The sequence below is a fragment of the Pelodiscus sinensis genome, chromosome 31 (assembly GCF_049634645.1).
Source record: "Pelodiscus sinensis isolate JC-2024 chromosome 31, ASM4963464v1, whole genome shotgun sequence".
Classification (NCBI taxonomy): domain Eukaryota; kingdom Metazoa; phylum Chordata; order Testudines; family Trionychidae; genus Pelodiscus; species Pelodiscus sinensis.
Window position 1 is genome coordinate 1,588,344 of NC_134741.1, and position 20,011 is coordinate 1,608,354.

Consider the following 20,011-nt stretch of genomic DNA (forward strand, 5'->3'; position numbering starts at 1 on the left):
ACCAAAAGGGTTTCATGGTACCTTTAAGTGACTTTTATTGTAGTTCTGTCTTGTCTTTGTAGTGACTGTGTTATCTGTAACACAGCAATAACATTTAACAGCTAAGCTTGCCTTGTAATAATAAAGCAGTAACTGTTTAAATCTTAACCTGACTCCTCCTGTTGCTGTAACAGAACCAAACACAATCAAACACATCTGCAGTGCCTCTTGGCCCTAGCGCTAGGCCCTGGGCTCCCAGCGCAGCAGCTGGTTTAAGGCCGGAGAGTGTTTCCGCCCCGCTCAGGGGTCCCGTAGGAAGCTCTCACCTGGGAGACCGTCACCGCCCCATAGGGAGCAGCTCTCGGGCACAGACACGTGGGGCGCTGCTGCGTGTAGGGCGGTGCCGCCACTGGCCGCTGTTTCCTATAGGAGCGCACCCTAGCGAGCGTACCCGTGAGAAAGTACGACCCGCAGCGCATTGCCCAGGCCCGGCTCCCAGAGGCAGCAGCAACATCTGTCCTGGGGAGCCCCTCCCCGCGGGGCTGGGGGCGTGGCCCGGCATCTCTCGATCTGAGGTAAGCCCTGGCACTGGATAACCATCAGAGTCATTGACCCGTTGCGCATGCGTGGTCTGACCGCGCCCGCCCCATTCCAAACTCCACGGCCGAGTTTTCAGTGCGTTCCCGACCGTGCTCAGGCCCCGCTCACTCCGCAGCGGTCTTCTGCAGCGTCTCGCGCCGCGCGCCCTAAGCCGTTCTGAGGGGCCGTTGGCGCCGTTACTCGCTGCGGGGTTGGCGCGGTTGGGGGAGGGACTGTGACCTACCGTCCTGTGCTGCTGGTGGGTCCGGCTTTCGGTATCGGGGCGGGCTCTGGGCGGCTCCGGCTGGGCAATGGCCTCCCCTCGGGCTGGCTCGCTCCCGCCCCGCCTCTGTGGTCGCGTGTTGCTCCCTCTCTCGGGCTGTTGGCGCTTCCTGACGCTCACGCTGGGCTGGGCGGGCTCTGAGCGCTGGGTGCGGTCCGGGGCTGTGAGGGGGCTACAGAGAGTGGGTGGGTGGACGGGGGAGTTAAACACAGGGTGAGGAGGGGCCCTGGCCCGAAGGGCGCAGAGACGGGGGGGAGGGTCTGGCTGGGGCAGGTTGCTGAGGGGCTATGGGGAGGCCCTGGCGAGGGCAATGGGTGAGCAAAGCTTTGGTTTTTAATTCTGATTTTTTTTGTATCCTCAGTGCTGGTACCTCACACACCCACCTCTCCGGACCTGCCCCTCCATTGCTGAGCTCAGGGAAGTGACATTGCTCCTGTCCCCCAGCCAAGAGGCAGCCATGGCTGCAGAGAGCCCTGTGGAAAGTCTCTGGGAGGAAGCGACACATCCCGTCTGTCTGGAGGATTTCACAGCCCCCGTCACTCTGGAGTGTGAACACAATTTCTGCCAGGCCCCCTTCAGCCCTCAGGGCAGAGTCACTGAGCAGCAGGGACCCCTCCAGTCCAATCAGCAGCTGGTAAACATGGTGGAACTAGCCAAGCAGATGAGTTTCCAGTCAGCAAAGAGAGCAAGATGGGATGGGGTGTATGGGGAGCACCAGGAGGCTCTGAAGCTGTTCTGTAAAGAGAATCAAACTCCTACCTGTGTGGTGTGTGACAAATCCCAAGCTCACATGGTGGTGCCTTTACAGGAAGCGGCCCAGGAGTGCAAGGTACAGAGTTGCTGTCCTTTGTGATGGGGAATAACACTGGGTTTTAATTACAGGCTACTTTGACTGACTGTTACTGGGCACAGGTGTGAAACAGCTCTGTAAAGCCTTTGTGGTACAAGAGATGTTGTAAAAAGAAAATCCTCTGACTTTGTGGCAACTTAAGTCAAGTTTTTATTGATACCTGATGTGGGAAATGTTTTTCTGAGGCTCTGAATCCTGAAACCCAGCCCTCACTGGTGACAGGAGGTTGTGTTTGCACAAGGGAAGGTGTTAACAATGAGAGAGGTTTAGATCACAGGAGCTGCAGGCCACTCTGTCAGTGAGCTGCCTTACGACTGAAGAAGAGGTTATAAGCTGTTACTGATTAGATGAACAGGAATAATAATCCGTCATTTGCCTTATGGACCTGCAGTGGCATTTGAGCTCTGTACAACACCCAGCAAGGGACAGTCCCTGCCCCTGATCAGGTCACAGTCTAGTTACACAAACTGTGGGAAGGGAAGGTGGGGCAGCAAGTTGCTCATAGTCACCAAGCGTCTCAGTGACAGAGTTTAGCCTCGAAGCCAGGTCCAACTGTTAGACTACACTGCTCCCTGTCCCTCAGCATCACTGAACAGTAATGAAGTGTGGCCCTTAGGAAGGAAAAAATGCCTTAATAAAGCCCTTGGCCCAGCAGGGAAAAGAGGTTTCTCTCAGGGATGCTGAAATTCTGGGATGCCCAATGAGGGGTTAAACTCAGATGCAGCAGCTGGCACTAGATGACGTTGCTGGGCTGGATGCTATGTGGGGCCCCAAGCGCCTTCAGTCCACCCATAGCAGGGTTTCAGGAAGTGCAGGACCATGCCAGACACAACTAGGATTCAACTGGATTGTAGCAAGAGTTCAAACTGGTTAACTGATGAGCTAATATTTGTCGGTGCCAGTTACTGGTTAATCTCCCCACTGCCCCAGCAGTGCCCGCTTGCCTCTGACAGCTAATGCCAGTCTGCAGCTGCTGGGAATTCCCACCGGCCAGGAGTTCTTCTGGCCACCTGCGGTAGACCTTGCGAGAGATCCCTGGCCCCAGGAGATCCTGTTTCTGCTACCAGCCGTGCCTGTCAGCAGATAAAAAAACTCCTGTCACTGATAAAATTGTAATGGGTTACATGATGAGTAGTGTTAACCACTTGCATCATTCTTTACGAAGGTGCTACCACCAATCTTTCCCCCACCGTCACAGGTGTCCTGCTGCATCCTCAGTCTCCTCCTGTGTCTTTTTCTATGGACAAAACCATGTCCAGGGTTGAGTCCCTGCTGGACAGGGGCGGAGCTCCAAAAAACTGGGACTTAAAGGCAGACAAATGGGCTCCCAGCATCTGATGTGGTTTGCCCTCATGCTTATATCTATTTCTTCAGGAAAAATTGGAGGCCCATTTGAAGACTCTGAGGGAAGAGAGAGAAAGGGTGCTGGGAAGGAAAACTGTAGCGGAAGAGAAACACCAGGAGTATCTGGTAGGTGCCTGTGGCTATGGACCAGCAGGGACTGGCAGTGGGAGGTCTTTGTTAGGAGGCAGACTCCTGTGTGGCCTTGGTGAGGTTGGGCTAGTTTGTGTTTCTCCTGGATCATGGATTGCAGGGTGAGATCCATGTCAGTGCTTGAGTTAATGTCCAGATTTTGTGGCTTTCCCAGACATCCTCCCCAAGTGAGGTGAATGTCCCTCTGAAGAGCTGTCTGCTCACTTGCTGTATTAATGTGTTTCCTTCTTTTTCCTTCCTGGGTATCTCTGTCAGGCTGGTGCTGAGTCCTGCCTCCTGCTGCTCAGGGTCTGAATTCCCAGAGCCCATGAATAACAAAAGATGCTGCCCATGACAGACATGGGAACATCCCTTTCAGAGGGACATGGGGCCCAAAGGAGATGCTGGGAGAGACGCCTCTGCCTAGTAACCACAAAGTAGAGTCAAATGTCACAAATTTTAGGGTTTTCCAAGAAATTCTCCCTGCTGCACACTCAGCTCCCCATGAAAGGGCCCTGGACTCCATCCATGCCCCTGACCAGCCCTTTCCCTGTTTCCGTACAGAAATGGACCCAAGTGGAGAGGCAGATGATTGTGGCTGAGTTTCAGAAGCTGAGGCAGTTCCTGGAGGAAAAAGAGCGACTCCTGCTGGCTCAGCTGGAGAAGCTGGATGAGGAGATTGGGAGGCTCCAGATTGACACTGTCAGGAAACTCTCCATGCAGATTTCCCATCTCAGTGAGTGGATCAGTGAGCTGGAGGGGACGTGTCAGAAGCCAGCAAGTGAATTCCTGCAGGTGAGACTGAGAGAGAAATGTCCCAGCTCTCCACACAGGGAAGGGAGGCTCCTGAATCACAAGTGCTGGGATCCAGCTGTCAGTTCTTGGTGTAACTCCATGTGCATTGCTGCCGTGTGAGTAACTGCTGTGCTTTGTAAAGTTATAGGCACAGAGCTATATAAGAGATGGCAAATCTCGCAGGGAATCCATGTTCCTGGGGCCAGGGCAGGCCTCTCTTCCCATGTTTGCAAAATCCCTTCCCTGAGGTCTCTGTGTGTGTCCAATGGGACTGAGAGTCTTTTCTGTATCTTTTTTTCTAGGACGTCAGAAGCACCCTGAGTAGGTATGTGGCTCTCACTCCCCTCACACTGCACAGCGCAGGGAAAGAGCTTGGAGCTGATGTTAGCACCACGGGTATGTCTAGACTACATGGCTCCATCGACGGAGCCATGTAAACTAGTTTACCAGGCAGAGGCAAAGAAGCAGGGATTATTTAAATCCCCAGTGTGGCAGTCTAGACGCGGATCAGTCGGCTGGGGAAGCCTTTGCCTTAATGAATTCTAGACATACCCCACATCTCCCCAGGGCTCTACAGCCAGATGTCAGATACGAATATCTCTGACTCATTTAATTCTGAGAGTTTCATTCTTGCGCAGCAGACTCTGCAATTCCCCATTCAGGGCACAGTCTGACCTCATGTGTTTCCTGGAGCTGTCACCTCCCTGGGGACTGGCTGCCTTAGGACTATGGGGTGGAACATGGTCCTGTCACTTCTGGGCACATTCAGCCCACGGCAGTAGGATTCAAGAGTCTGTCCCACCTGAGGGTTGTTTGGAGACCTGTGTGGAAGGAGCTGGGGAGCAGGGAGCTGGTGTCTTTGTCTAGTCCCTAATGGACAGATTCATTCAGCCCTTCACCTGGGAACTTCTTGTCCCTCAGTGCCTGGAGGTCAAGGAGTGAGTTGGCTATGAAGAGTCATTTCCTCTTTTGTTCCCCAGCCAGTCTCCCCAGGCCAGAAGTGAAGAACAGCAATGGGACCTTTCAGGGGAAAGTTGCATGGCCATGGGATGTGTTACCCCTGCTCTCAGGCTGAGAGAGAATCAGAGGAATTCTAAGCCTAGGCCTGTTAGAGCTGAGACTTACTAGCCAGAACTTATCAGCAGTAAATGAAATACAATCACATGGAATTGTTTCTGTCCAGGTGTGAGACGGGGCAATTCCAGCTGCCAGAGGAGATTTCCCCTGAACTGGAAGAACAAGTCAGAGATTTCTCCCAGAAAACAATTGCACTGTCGGAGACTCTGAGAGAGTTCAAAGGTATCTTGAAGGGATGAAGGAGGGGAAAGTGGTTCAAGTATCTGAGACTATTGAATCTGGCCTCTGAAGCCAACCTTCCCCTGCCTCAATTCTCACATGGAGAATGACGGCCCCATCACTCTGCTTTCCTTAGAGACACTATGTGAATAGACCCAACTGCTTGCAGATAGAGCCAGAGGTTTGCAAACTCTGAACCTCCCATTCAGAAATCAAAATGGCTTAAGTTACTGTGATGGCCACGTGTCCCACCACCGAAGCTCCAGGTTATGATAAGAGGCAGTAAGTGAATGAGAAACCAAGTGGGAGGGGGTGATGAGGGAAGAGTAAATTTCGTTTACAGCTTGTCTCTCCTGGGACAGGGGTGAGGTTGCGGGGATGTTGGATCCATTGCTGGGAGGTGCCTGAGTGAGAGAAGAAATCAAAGTTTCAGACTCTTTCATACTAAATACCTGAGTGTGTCTCTGTCTGGTCTCTGATACAATTGAAACACAGAGTTCAGAGTGGGGACATTGTTATAAGTAGGAGATCCTGGGATCTCACCTCTTTTATTCTTTCCCTCACCAGGCACTCTGCCTTCTGCACTGGAGAGAGCAAAAAGAAAATCTCTGGGAGCTTTCAGACAGGGTGAGTTTGCAAGTGGAGATTCTTTAAATGATTAGAAAATTCCAGTGATAACATCTTTATGGGATTGCCTTTAAAGTTACCAGCCAAACCCAGTAATCACGGCGAGCACAGCCCTAAATCTCACCCACTGATCAGTGAGGAGACCCAGGGGCACTGCATGGGGACCTGGGAACAGCTCTAAGAAACACTGGTCTATGGGTTTGTGATGCTAAAGGGGTGAAGCTAAAGCACACAGTGGACGGCACCTTCAAGCTCAGATTTCACTGCTCAGTCAGTTTCAATATGGGGTTGGTTTCAAACAATAAATAGGCTGAAAGGCTGGGAGCTGACTGGCTTCCACTATATCAGTTTGTTCAAGGCAAGAAACTGCTGGATCCCCAAGGGCTATTATGTCTAGTGCAAGCCTGGGCAAAATACAGCCCATGAGTCAGAACCACCCCACCAAGCCATCGGATCCAGCCCACAGATGCCACTCCCCATCTGCAAGTCACTCAGAAAGCAACTGTGAGCCTGGAGAGGAGTGGGGAAGGCTTCAGGCGCTGCTTCCATCCCCAGGACAATCTAATTGGCCAGTTTCTGGCCAGAAACAAAGCACTGCGCCCCCTCCGCTCTGCGTCATGATTATTCACACACCCACATGGCCCTGCAGCCTGTGAGAGGGTCAGGCAGGCTCCCTGCCTTCCTGAGATGCTTGGCCTCTGCCCAGGAGTCACTCAGATAAGTCTCCTGTCCAGAGCTTGCCTCTGGCACCCCAAGATGTCTCTTCCCCTCCTAATCTCTGTTCCCCACTCCTGCACTGCACTTTGCATACCCAAAATCTGTCGTCCTGCTACAAGAGCTCTCAGTGGTCAGAAACCCACAACCCCTTATTTGTCCTTTCAGCCACTTATCTACATTGAAGTTACTTTAAATATCTAATGAGTAATTAGTAATCCTGAGTCCTAGATCATAGCCTGCCTCCTTCACCCAAGCTCCCTCCTAGACCCCTCTATTTGTCTTGCATCCTAAACCCTTACCCCAAACTTCCTTCTTCTCCCAACGTCCATCCCAGACCCTGCATTTCCTGCATTAATGTCATGGAAGAGTGCAGCTCTCAGCCACTTGCAATTTGGCCCCCCCATCAAAATGAAGTGTGCATGCCATCAACTGGATAAGGCTCAGTGAGAGCCAATAAGTGAAAGCTGAAGCTGGAGTATTTCAGGCTAGAAAAGAGGCACAAATGTTTGATCGGGAAGAGGATTAAGTGCTGAAACAAGTGAGCAAACAACTGGTGGATTCTCCATCTCTTGATGTCTTCAAATCACTGGGGGACTTTCTAGAAAATACACTGTAGAGAAACAGAGCTTTGTGCCTGGGTAACTGGACTAAGTGTAATGGCTTGTGCCACAGAGAGGGTCAGACTGCTTGACTGAGGATATCTTCTGATCCCATGAATTTAAAGATCTCATCTTGCAAACAGTCAGCGCACGTGTTTAATAATAAGCATCTGAATGGTGGTGTTATCTTCATTGTCTCTCTGTTGTGGAACGGGTTTATATCGTCTCTGTCAGATGAGAGAGCAAAGTTTGTGCTGCAAATTTGTGAATGAAGACTAAGGGTTTTAAATAGAGCAGTCTACATTTAACCTATGTCCATGGTCAGTCAGATGAATATGTGGCTTATCAGAAACACTGATTGCTGAGAACTAAGTCCCATGGTTGCAGATGCATTAATGTTGTAACTCATGCCAGATACAGAGAGAAATGAATATGGATTTGGGATCTAACTCCTGTTTATGGAATATCTAGATTAAAACTTTTGCCCACAGAGTCTAGCTTGTGTGTCACCAGGGACAGAGTCTGGGGAGAATGGGTGTGTGGAAAGTATTAAAGCCCCTTCTGAAATGTCTCCAATTCCCCTTCTTCTCCTGCCAGACTGCAGGACACACATGTCTGTCTCCAGCTCAGCCCCTGTCTTGCAGAGCCAGGGACACAAAATGGCTGTGATGGAGCCGGTGAGCTTCGAGGAGGTGGCTGTGTATTTCTCTGAGGAGGAATGGGCTCTGCTGGGCCCTCGCCAGAGAGCCCTCTACAGGGATGTGATGCAGGAGAATAATGAGGCTGTGAACTGGCTGAGTAAGGATTTCTGTCCCTTTGGGTAACAGAAGCTGGGGTGGCTTTGGAGCAGCTGGGATGGGTTTGGTTCAGAGTCATTCATTGCATCTGCCCCCAATGTCAGGATTATCTCCCATAATAATCCTAGCTCTTGTGTGAAAGACTGTCCCCGCTGTGCCCCCTCTCAGGGAAAGCAGGTTCAGGTGACCATAAGCCTGGGCTATTGTGAACGTGCTGTCCTGGGCATCTTTCCTCAGTCACACCCAAATTCCCATTCCCATCTAGATTGTGGTGCAGTGCCCAGGAAAGCTGAGGCACACACATGGGGTTACTACAGGACAGTAGAAATCAAATAACAAAGTGAATAGAGTGATTACATTCCTGACTTTGTCACATCCCCCACCCTGTTCTGCCCTTCTGCTCTCAAGATGTCTTAGTTACCCCAGTCCCAAGTAGGATCAGATTGTGCTCAGGGAATATTTGTTGTGACACACACTCTGCCCAGATTGCATGTGCCTTCACCTTGCCTGATTTTTACCCTGTGCAGGATTCTCCATTCTCAAACCTGACTTGGTTGCCCAGCTGGAACGAGGGGAAGAGCCGTGGGTCTCAGATTTCCAGTCCTCGAAAGAAATGGAAATCCTGAGAGTCACCCGCACAGGTGAGGAATCAGGGAAACTGACACAGAAACCATTCGGAAAATGCAGAAAAAAGCTGGGACTCCCAAAAATGAGCAGTGAGCAAGAGCCCTCAATTTTACCCCATATCTCCCTGGTAGGGCTGCAGGTATCATCCTAACAAAGACCTGTCACAACTCCCTAGTCATTCTGTTAGCTATCAGGAGTTTCCTCCCTATGTTTCCTTCCCTGGAAATGTTTGGATGGGATGTGGAGGCAGAATCCAATGTCGCGGTCTCTCAAACTATTATTGTGTTGTGCTTTCTGTCTTTGCCATTCCCCTGTGCGTTCTTACTTCCCAGCACAGACAGTAACTCCTGCCTGCATTCTCTCTCCCAGCAGGTGATAGGACAGAGAGGGAGAAAAAGGAGGAAAATCAACCGCATGAAGGTTCTGGCACCGTAGAATCACAGGACTTTTCCCAATATGTAGAACAATGGGAAGCCTGGGGAAATCAACAGAGGGCAGAGAGGCATCTGAAAAACAATTCAAGTAGGAAAGTGGAGAAATCCAGTGAATGTGGGAGAGGATCTAGTGATCCCAAGGAAACACCAGCCCAGCAGGCAAATCACAATGGAAAGAAACCCTGTGAATGCTCAGACTATGGGAAAAGATTGAATGAGGAGTCAGGCCTTATTCTGCCCCAGAGAGGGCACACAGGAGAGAGAGACTGCAAGTGCTTGAAGTGTGGAAAAAGTTTGATTGAACTGTCATCCCATATTGAACATGAGATTGTCTGCAAGGGAGAGAAATCCCATAAATGCTTTGAGTGTGGGAAAAGCTTCTCTTCGAGATCACACCTTAGTAGACATCAGCAAACCCACACTGGAGAGAGGCCATATAGATGCTTGGAATGCGGGAAAAGCTTCAGTCAGAGTTCATACCTTTTTATACATGAGAGAATCCATACAGGGGAGAGACCATATAAATGTCATGAGTGTGGGAAAAGTTTCACTTGGCATTCAGAGCTCATTAGACACGAGAGAACCCACACGGGAGAGAAACCATACAAGTGCTCTGACTGTGAGGAAAGCTTCAGTCAGAGCTCAAACCTTACTGTCCATCAGAGACTGCACACAGGCGAGAGACCACATAAATGCCATGAATGTGGGAAAGGTTTCACCAAGCGATCAGTCCTTACTGTCCATGAGAGAACCCACACGAAAGAAAAACCATATAAATGCCATGAATGTGGGAAAGGTTTCACTATACAATCAGCCCTTACTGTCCATGAGAGAACCCACACAGGAGAGAAACCATATAAATGCTATGCATGTGGGAAATGTTTCACTAGTCAAACAGTCCTCATGAGACATGAGAGAACCCACACAGGAGAGAGGCCGTATAAATGCTGTAAATGTGGGAAAGATTTCACTTGGCAATCTGCCCTCATTGGACATGAGAGAACACATGGGAAAGAGAAGCCATATAAGTGCTTGGATTGTGGGGCAAGCTTCAGTCAGACTTCACACCTTATTATCCATCAGAAACTGCACATAAGAGAGCCTGTATAAATGCAATGTGTGTGGGGAAAGCTTTCGGCTCACCTTATACCTGACTAGACATCAGAGCATCCACACAGGTTTTGCATCAGCAAATTCCTCAGGGAAGAACCCTCTGGCCCGTATGCAGGGAGGGAGAGAAGGCTGCAAAAGAACCCCCCTACAGTCCCGCAAATAAGTATACTGCAGCCAGTCAAGGGAAAGCAGGGGAGGTGCACTGCCTGAGCCTTCCTCCCCCATGTTCTGGTGGACTGGGGGAAGGCTGAAGCTGATTTCCCCATTTACTTGGAGGACCATGGAGGGAGGAGGATCTCCAGTTTGCTGCTATACCACTCCTGCACCACATACCTATCCCAAATCCCCTCATATACAACCGACTCCTGAATCCCCTCATCGCCAGCGCCCATCATCAAATTGGCAGAAAACACCCTGAATACATGCATGAAACTGGATTTGACTAGTTATGATGTAAACTTCAAAGAAATGTGTGAAAAGATGCAGAAATCCCATTAAATAGTCTGTGAGTGTGTTTCATTTATGCTATTAATAATCTCCATGTCAATTATCAATCATATTTAGTTATATACTTTCAGTCATGCAAACAGGCATTTTTATATGGCTCTTTGAGAATCACTTGTTCTGAGTTTTGATGTAGTTCAGCTCTTTGGGGTTTGAAAAGATTGCTGACCTGCACTCTAACAAAAGTATTTTACACACCAGGCCTTACACAGGAATAATTCTGAGTGTGAGTGTGAGAGAGAAATGTGAGGTGCAAACATTTGACTGCATCCCCTTTCCTCCATGGTAAAAAGTTATTCCTCTCCCCATGAGGAATAAACCCTCTTGTGCAAGAACTTGTCCACAAGGAGGCAGTATGGACAGGCAACAGGGGTTCCTTGCTCAAGAAAGCCCTCTGGCTAAAATGACCATCAGAGCTTTCTTGTGCAAGAGAGCATCCACACTACCATTGGCGTTCTTGCAGAAAAGCACTTCTCTTGTGCAAAAACACATGGAAGTGTAGACGCACTGTTGCACAATACCTTTTCCACAAGAACTCTTGTACAAACAGTTCTTGCACAGGAAGCTTGCAGGGTAGATGTAGACAGGGAGCTACGTCTAGACTGGCATGATTTTCTGGAAATGCTTTTAACAGAAAACTTTTCCATTAAAAGCATTTTCGGAACAGAGCGTCTAGATTTGCACGGACGCTTTTCTGCAAAAGCACTTCTGTGCCAATTTTGCGGAAAAGCGTCCGTGTTTTTCTGCAAAAAAGCCCCAATCGCCATTTTCGTGATCGGGGCTTTTTTGCAGAAAACAAATCTGGGCTGTTTACACTGGCCCTTTTGCTCAAAAGTTTTGCGCAAAAGGACTTTTGCCCAAACGGGAGCAGCATAGTATTTCCGCAAGAACACTGACAATCTTACATGAGATCGTCAGTGCTTTTGCAGAAATTCAAGCGGCCAGTGTAGACAGCTGGCAAGTTTTTCCAGAAAAGTGGCTGATTTTCCAGAAAAACTGGCCAGTCTAGACAGCTGGGGTGTTTGCGTTTGTTACCAGCACTGAGCTTTGTACAACAGCCCAGGGAACATTATGAAAAGGCAAAACCTTCTTTCCCTGGGTGTCCCTGGCCAGCCAGCGAGTGGCACAAAGGTTCCCTGAAGTGCTGACTTTGTGTCGTTGAAGCAGGTTTCACATAGCTGCAGTGAGGTGGCTGAGAGGTTAAAGCAATAGACTGCTGATCTATTGCACTCATGGGTTCAAATCCCATACTTGTTGTGCATCTGCAGTCCTTCCTCTTGCTTCTACCAGAAGTTCAGTGTCAGCCCCTCCTGTAACACTGCCTGCCCCAGCCCCCTGCAGTCTGGGGAAAGGGGAAATCTCAACAGAGACGTTCCCAGATGTAACAAAAGACAGGCCTATGCAGAACTTTAAAGACTAACAAGATGGTTTATTAGGTGATGAGCTTCTTAAAGTGCTACATAGTCCTGTCTTTTGTTTCAGCAAGACCAGACTAACATGGCTACATCTCTAGTACTACTCCCTTTCTGCCCTCAAGAGGAAACTTCACAAAGGAGATTCCAGGCAGCCAGACCATGGTGGTCTCTGAGTTTGCCCCACCCCTGCAGCCTATCCCATCTGGCTGTTGCCATGGACCCTCTGTGAAGTCACTGCCTCCCAACCAATGAGCTGAGGTGCTGCAAAAGGACCTAGTGATGTCACTGCTGCCTGGCTGGGCCCATGTCCTGCCCCTGGACAGCTCCGTGGCATGTTTGAGCTGCTCTCAGGGCCGACTTATCCAGTAGGCATAGTGCCTAGGGCCCATGATACTTTTCGGGGCCCACAAAAATGTTTTATTTTCTTTTAAAATTAGAAGAAAAAAAATGAACTTTTAGGGTTAAAGAAAATGTTTTAATTTTTTTCTCAAATCAGAAAAAAATGAAACTTTTAGGGCCCACAAAAATCTATTAAATTTTGCCTAAAACAGAAAAAAAAAATGTTGGAGTACTTAAAGTTATATCAGAAATAATTTTTAATATTTTTTTTATGTAGGAAGGGGCCCATGAAAGCAAAAGTGCCTAGAACCCATGAAAGTCATAATGTGGCCCTGGCTGCTCTCCTTGTGCCCCCCCACTCAGTCAGGTCTAGTTCTGGGGTTCACTCGGGGAACATCAGAGGCTGCTCAGGGCACCACATGCCCCCAAGGTCGCTTTTTAAATGTCAGGGCAAGCCAGGATCTATCCCATCCCTTTTCCCCAAAACCCCACCCCGTTGTTGAGCCCCTGCTCTCTCCAAACCATTCCATGGATTATCCATTGCTAATAGACACTCTCCACTAATGACATAATTATACCCCAGCCATTTTGCTAGGGCTGCAGCTGGGGAGAACAGTTTAATTTAAATAATTAAACAGATTAAGTGTTTGATCATGTTAGTTGATCAAACTTCATTTTAAGTAAAAGAAAACATTTCGGCTAGCACAAAAGGTTTCGATGTTGCTTTATTTATGGCAGGGCTGGGGAACATTCTTTGGATCAGGGGCCACTGATTCACAGAAAAATCAGGGGCCACAAAAGTGAGAAACAAAAACACTCTTCCAAAGGCCCCCAGCCTTTTCTGATGTTGGCCCTAATTAAGACACCTCCCGCCTCTGGCGTTCCAGCCCCCATGGTGTGAGGGGAAGGCACAGGAAGGACTGAGGTTCAGATTTACTTTTCTGGGCCTCCAGAGCTAGTGGATTTTGTGGACTTGCTTAGGCTCTGGGGTGGGGACAACTCTGAGGGGTTAGTGTGCAGGACAGGGCTGCCAGCAAGTGGGATGCAGGACGAGGTTAGGAGGGCAGGATCTGGAAGGGAGTTTGGCAGCAGGAGAGGGTGTGGGATGGGGGTATGAGAAGAAGTTTGGGTGCTGGAGGGGGTTGGGGCAGTAACTTAGAAGGCTGAGCCTGGAGACCCAGCACAAGCTCCCAGCTGCATGGGAGCATGGGGTAGAGCTGGGAAATTGACTTGTTTGCCACTTGTGGGTTATCGACCCCTCATCTAAGCTGTTTGTTAGTAACTGGCGGGTGCCAAAGGACACACGTCCGAACAGGTGCATACGAGCTCATTATTGCTGCACAAGACAAAATTCACTCACTTTGTAGATGGAAGCTCCTAGGCTATGTCTACACTGGTAGGATCTTGAGCCAGAGCTATGCAAATGAGGCTAAACGTGGCATATTGCTGAGCCTCGTTTGCATATCTAATGAGCCACCATTTTTGCAGAAGAGGCTCTTGTGCAAGAAGGAGCTGTCTACACTGCCCCTTCTTGCGCAAGAAAAACCCTCTTGCGCAATGCCATTGTTCCTGAAAATAATCAGTGTAACAGCATTGCGCAAGAGCTTCTTCCACAAAAATGGCAGCTCATTGGATGTGCAAATGAGGCTCGGCAATATGCCACGTTTAGCCTTCTTTGTATAGCTCTGGCGCAAGATCGTGCCAGTGTAGACATAGCCCTAGAGGGAACAGTAATTGGGAGTGTCTCAGGGGTTGTGTAGCTTGGTGCCCTGGTTAGGGGTGTGGCCAAAACACAAGTCTCACTGTGAGCAGGATTTAAACCTACTCAGGGAAACCCTATTGGATTTCTAATTAACCATTCGGCCATCAGCCAAGAGCACAGTAACACCTCAGGGCCAGGGAAACTGGTAAATAATCCCAGTGTCCAGGCCTGATGTCACCTGCCACATAGAATTCACACAGCAAACCTGGCTCCTAGAGTATAGGGGGAGCTTGGGAAGGTCGTTGCTAGGCAGTGGGGTGAAGCATCAAACTAGAGCCTTCTGTGGGGCCTGTGAGTGTTGCTGTTCCTGCTGTATAGACTCAGCCATAGAGCCAGGGAGAGATTCACTGAACAGGCCAAGGTCACTCAATGAGTTAGAGCCAAGATCTGCCCCCTGCTCCACCCACCAACGTGCTGACTCCCTTGCTGCCATGCAGCTGTTTGCATTGGCCTCTTCTCTCTGGAACCAGGTTTAAGCCATGGCAGGGGGCTGGGTATGGGGGGGTCTGAGTGTGGGAGGGGCTGGGTGTGTTCCTTAGGCTCAGCTTTTCCCTTTTTTCTACCCTAGCATGTGCCCTGCTGTAAAGCAGAGAAAGGAGATGTGGGAGAGTTGTAAACTACAGGGCTTCTAAGTTGTGGTTCTAAGTATGAGTCAGAGCAGGCATTCAAAGATGGTGGGTTCGAATCACACCAGAGTCACTTTAGCTACTCTCTGATTTCCAGGGCAGCTTTTACAGAACAGGCTGGACCTGCACCTGTTGCATGATGGGAGAGATAGGGAGCTTGTGATCCCAGGACCTCTGTGTGCGACTTCCCGGGGGGTGGGGGGGTCACTACACACAGAAGAGAGCCCCTGGGTACCACACACTGACGACCGAGTCCTACTCCAGGTTCATCCCAGTGCTCTGGCTGTGAGAGACGTGCCTGTAACTCCCTGCTGGGAGCGTGGGCCCTGCCCTGCCTGATGTGAGAGAGGACAAACACAGGGCCAGTTGACAGTGGGGCCGTCCAGCCCTTCAGCCGGATTCAGACCAGGCCGGCGGGAGCCTCTCGCGCTGGCCAAGGGGGATTCTGCACTTGCTGCCTTGGGAGCCAGGGTCACATTGCAGAGCTCCCCCAGGGCTATCCCACAGTGCTGCCAGGCCAGCTCCAGCTGCTCTCCTGCTCCTTCAGCAGCATGGCTGCATTTTATCCTTCCCCTTCAGTAACAACCAGCCATTCCCCACCCAGCCTCAGCCACTGTGGGACCCGCTGGGCTGCAGCTGTGGGAGACAAGCCCCTGATATTGGGAGGGAGACGAGATGTCAAAGTGTTGAGTTTCGCCCATGACTCGGAGCCAGCTGCAGATACCTACTGAGAGATCATTTTCAGAGGTGTGTCATCAGCCCTTCTTGTACATCTGGCTTCTTGAAAGGGGTTCAGTCAGGCATCTAAAATCTGAGGAAAGGACATTTAGAAGGGTGAATCTCTGTCTCCGGAGGGCTGTTTTCTATTTGCTGCAGTGGCCTAATGGACAAGACACTGGCCTCCTAAGCCAGGGATTGTGGGTTCAAATCCCACCTGGGGTGACCGTTTCCTAATTTTCAGTAAGAGTCTTCCTTTTTTCAGCGAAACAATTGGCAAGGATGCTCCACAGTCGCAATTTCCCTTAGTACAGCAGCTGTCCAGACCCCCCTCAGGAGCAAATGCAGACCCTGGTGTTAGGTGCTGGGATTTGCTAAAAAATGGTGTTGGGGGGATTTGCTAAAAGCTCAGGTGTCCGAAGTGAGAAGAAAGGGGAAAACATTGATCCAGCAGGCCCAGGAGTCAGACAGAGCTGGGTCTGTCTGGAGACAAAGGGGAGTGTTAGGGTGAGAACCCAGAGGAGGGAGGGGCTAGTTATTTGGTCTGGCAAATGGACAGAATATCCCCAGGCCCTCAGTGTGGAGAAGCTGTGGAGCTCTGTGAGTGGATGACGTCCCTGGCTGTGCTTTGTGACCTGCCATGTGTGAGATTCAAAGGCTATGTCAACACTGGTGGATTCTTGCACAAGAACCCCTTTGCAGAAGAATTCTTGTACAAAAAATCGTTCACACTGCCAAGTGCTTTGGTGCAAGAGCATCCATGGCAGCGTAGATGCTCTCTTGCACAAGAAAGCTCTGATGGCCATTTTAACCATAGGGGCTTCTTGCACAAAAAATTCATGTTGCCTGTCTACACTGCCCTCTTGTGGAAGAGCTCTTGTACAAGAGGGCTTATCCTCGTGGGGAGAGGATTAACTCTTCCAGAAGAAGCCCTGTTTTACAATGCTGTGCTGTAAATTTCCTTGCGCAAGAACGCACATGCAGTGTATACAGCCAGCACCTTTTTGCACAAGAACATCCATTCTTGTGCAAGAAGCTGCCAGTGTAAACATAGCCAAACTGTCCTTTTTGCCCCTTTTATGTGTCTATTGCACTTCAAGCTTTTTTCTCAGGCACATTAATCAGACAAAGACCCCACCAGGGATCTTGTGTCTTCCTTTGTGCAGCTCAGACACAGACACAGCAGAAGGGTTTTCCTGCAGCCACTGGCCCCAACCCCTCTCTCCAGGGAACTGCTGCCCCTCCGACCAGGCAGCTTCTCCCAGCATTCAGGAGGCACCATGCCAAGAAGCCACTGTCTCACTGACACGGTGCTGCCAGGGAGGGGCCTCACTGCTAGTCCCTGTTCCCATTCCATGAGCGGAGCAAGTTTTGTCCTGGGCAACAATACTGAAGTTGTGTGCACCTGTTTGTGTGTGAGCCCCTATGGCACCTGCCAGCTCCTGCTGGGGGATGGGGGGGACCCAGGGCTCCATAGCTCCTGCAGGGTAGGAATGGAGAGACCCTGGGACCTATAGCTCCTGAAGGGGAGGACCCTGACCCCTTATCTCCTGATGCAGTTTCAGTTTTTCCCTGGCAGATACTCCAGACATGAGGGATGCCAGCGCACTGGCCCAGTCTGGGCCAGCAGTAATGGTTTTTACACATGCAGGGAAATGCCCCGGCTTGAACACTGCCCCCACTCCCCAGCACTTCTTCCCCTCACAGAGCTGCCACCTCTTGGGGCGGTGGATGAAGTGTAGGTGTGGGACAGCTTCCTGCCAGCAGGGACAGCAGCCAAGGCACAGATATCGCTGTGTCTACAGCCAGTTTTGGGAGCTGGGCAGGGAACACTCAGAGGAGGGGATTCGCCTGCCTGGGGAGGGCAGAAACAGACCAGCACTTGGGAGCTTGGCTGCCAGCTGCTTAGCACATCTGGACGCACAATAATCCCAAGACTTGGTTCTGCCAGCCAGCGGTTTCCCCTCTTCCGTTTCTTTTCAGCTAACTACAAACTCCTGTATCTCCTGTGTCCATCTCCACCTCAGTCCGAGTTTGTGCATGTTTCATATCTAAGGAAATGCCTCCTTCCTTTTTACTTGCCTACCCTTCCCGAGCAAGCTGTACCCTTCTATGCCAATATTCCAGTCGTGTATTATCCCATCAAGTCCCTGTGATACCAACTTCTTCCTGCATATTACCTGACAAACTAGAGGCTTGAAAGATTGTCTAGGGGTGGCGTATATTGTGGCAAGGGACTGAAACCGGGGGGAAGAAAAGCCCGAACTTAAATGCATTTTACCAATTACAAACTTTATTGATTACAGCCTAGCTATATTAAATCACTGTCTCTGATTCGTTTAAGACAACGCAGAATGCAGATGAAAAATACAATGAATATAGCTAATACAATAATAATAAAAACGCCTCCTATGGCCAATCCCTCTATGGTTATCCTGGGGCAACCAGTGGGGTTAGTCATTAAATCACTTACGTATTACGTATCTAAACAACCTTTTCAATTTTTACTTTTAAATCCTGAATAAGCCTAAAGATAGTACGATTATGCAAAGAGTTAGTACAACGCAATATAATATCCTATTGCTACCAATTTTAAATAATTCTAGACTAAGCTATTAATAACACATTAAGCAGTACTTACAAATCCAGCAACAATGATAATACAAAAACACAAAAGAATGTGCAGCATGCTCAGGACTCATGCACCCCTTCTTTCGACTCGGTGGGGTGGGGGGAGGCGGCCTCAGGTGATCAGCTCCTCTACCAGGCAGGATGACACGCGCCTTCTTATTGTAACACGGAACCTCCTCGAGCTTAGGGCTCAAGATCTTATATACTATGATTTGATATCCGGTAACATATTAGGGTCTGTTCTTGGCATAACTTGATAGGCTAAGGGGGTTCGTATAATGAGATAATGTGACAATATTGCCCTATATAGTTTGCCTGGTGTCTACCTGATAGCCTCATGGACAGTGCCTGATGTAGACATGACTGGTGTACATGACAGCTATGTTTCATTTTTCCTGTTTTTGATGCTGGCCTTGGCCGAACTGATATATGTGACAGCTCGCCTCTCTGTCCTTGATGCCAGCCGGGTTAAGCTTTTTTGGCCGACCGCAGCTGTATTTCATCTCCTTATTCTTATCTCCCTGTTTTGGATACCTGCCGAGTTAAGTTCCGTTTACTGAAAACTGCATCAAGTGCTCAGAAATTATGCTTCTCAGAGTGCCTTTTAACTTTCGTCTCTGGGTTTGCTTTAACAGCCTACGTTCTCTGTGAGAGGCCTTAGTGTGGCAGTATGGGCAATACGCACAAGGCCATGGTCAAAAAGACCTGCTCTGCAACATTACCCATTGTTCCTGTGTGTCTGTACCAGCATGTAAAACACAGATCAGATTTTGCTTCCCAGGGGTCCTGCGTCCCTCCTTTATCTCTGCTGTTACAGCCCGTGCTCTCTCCCATTTCTGGCCCATCTCCCAGGTGTCCATGTTATTCACTTACCTGTGGGCTTTGGTCACCTGCCCCATCAAACCTAGTTTACAGCCTCCTCACTAGGTTAGCCAGTCTGCATCCAAACACTCTTCCCTTCCTCAACAGGTGAACCCCATCCCTGCTGAGCATCCCTCCCTGCAACAGTGTCCCATGGTCAAGGAAGCCAAAGCCCCCTGCCCACGGAGCTGTAGCTTTCTGTGCCCAGGGAGCCAGACACTGCCAGGGTGGGAAGGCAGGAGGGAAATGGGGAATGGCCACACTTTGGGAGCCAAAGGTGTTGTCTGGCACCTTAAAGAACAGTTTTAAAGAGCCATTGGATGTGTGCACCATGGCTTAGCCGGCTAAAGCACCTGCCTTATAAACAGGAGATCCTGGGTTTAACTCTCAGTGGTGCCTTGTTGTAGCCTTTGCTCACATTTTCCTATCTCCTTGTGGGGGACAGAAGAAGCCTCCCCTAGTCAAGAACTTATTTCAGCTGGAATGGATGTTTCAAGGGCTTGATTCTGACATGCGCTAAGGTTGTGTCACATTATTGGATTTTAAGGTGAGCAGACAGATCACCTATGGGAGGTTGTTTGCCCCAAAGTCTGTACAAAGGGGGCCATGTGTGGTGTCAAATGAAAGCTTATGTTCTACTGATTCTATATATGCTTCTCATATACTTGTGTGATGTTTGTGTGTGGAGTTATGAATATGGACTCGGTGCTGATACTGGCCTGCACTGCCTGTTATAAAGAAGGAATGTCGAGTGAATGACTGTGCTAATTAGCAGGGCTCCCAAGGACAATGGCGCTGAAGGAGCCAAATACACACCTGAGGAATGCGTCTGGAGATCTGCAAACCAGCCAATATCATGGCTGCTAACATGGGACACAGGGATAGGTCTCTTGGCATGTGATTTGCTCCAGCTTGGAAGGTACCAGAGATGGATATAATATGCCTTGAGGTGAACTCCATCTTGACTTCAGTTCTGCTACTGATCCA

At 49.6% G+C, this 20,011-nt stretch overlaps 1 protein-coding gene across 1 annotated transcript; it reads left to right on the forward strand.

The window, feature by feature from the left end:
* The first annotated feature begins 921 nt into the window (after nt 1–921).
* On the forward strand, nt 922–10,950 carry LOC142821560 (uncharacterized). The gene is made up of 10 exons (XM_075912826.1): nt 922–989; nt 1,203–1,670; nt 3,066–3,161; nt 3,729–3,959; nt 4,262–4,284; nt 5,143–5,258; nt 5,823–5,882; nt 7,796–7,996; nt 8,523–8,636; nt 8,992–10,950. Exons 2-10 carry the CDS (start codon nt 1,299–1,301, stop codon nt 10,164–10,166), a joined length of 2,388 nt encoding a protein of 795 aa, XP_075768941.1. The 5' UTR covers nt 922–989; nt 1,203–1,298; the 3' UTR covers nt 10,167–10,950.
* The last annotated feature ends 9,061 nt before the right edge of the window (nt 10,951–20,011 follow it).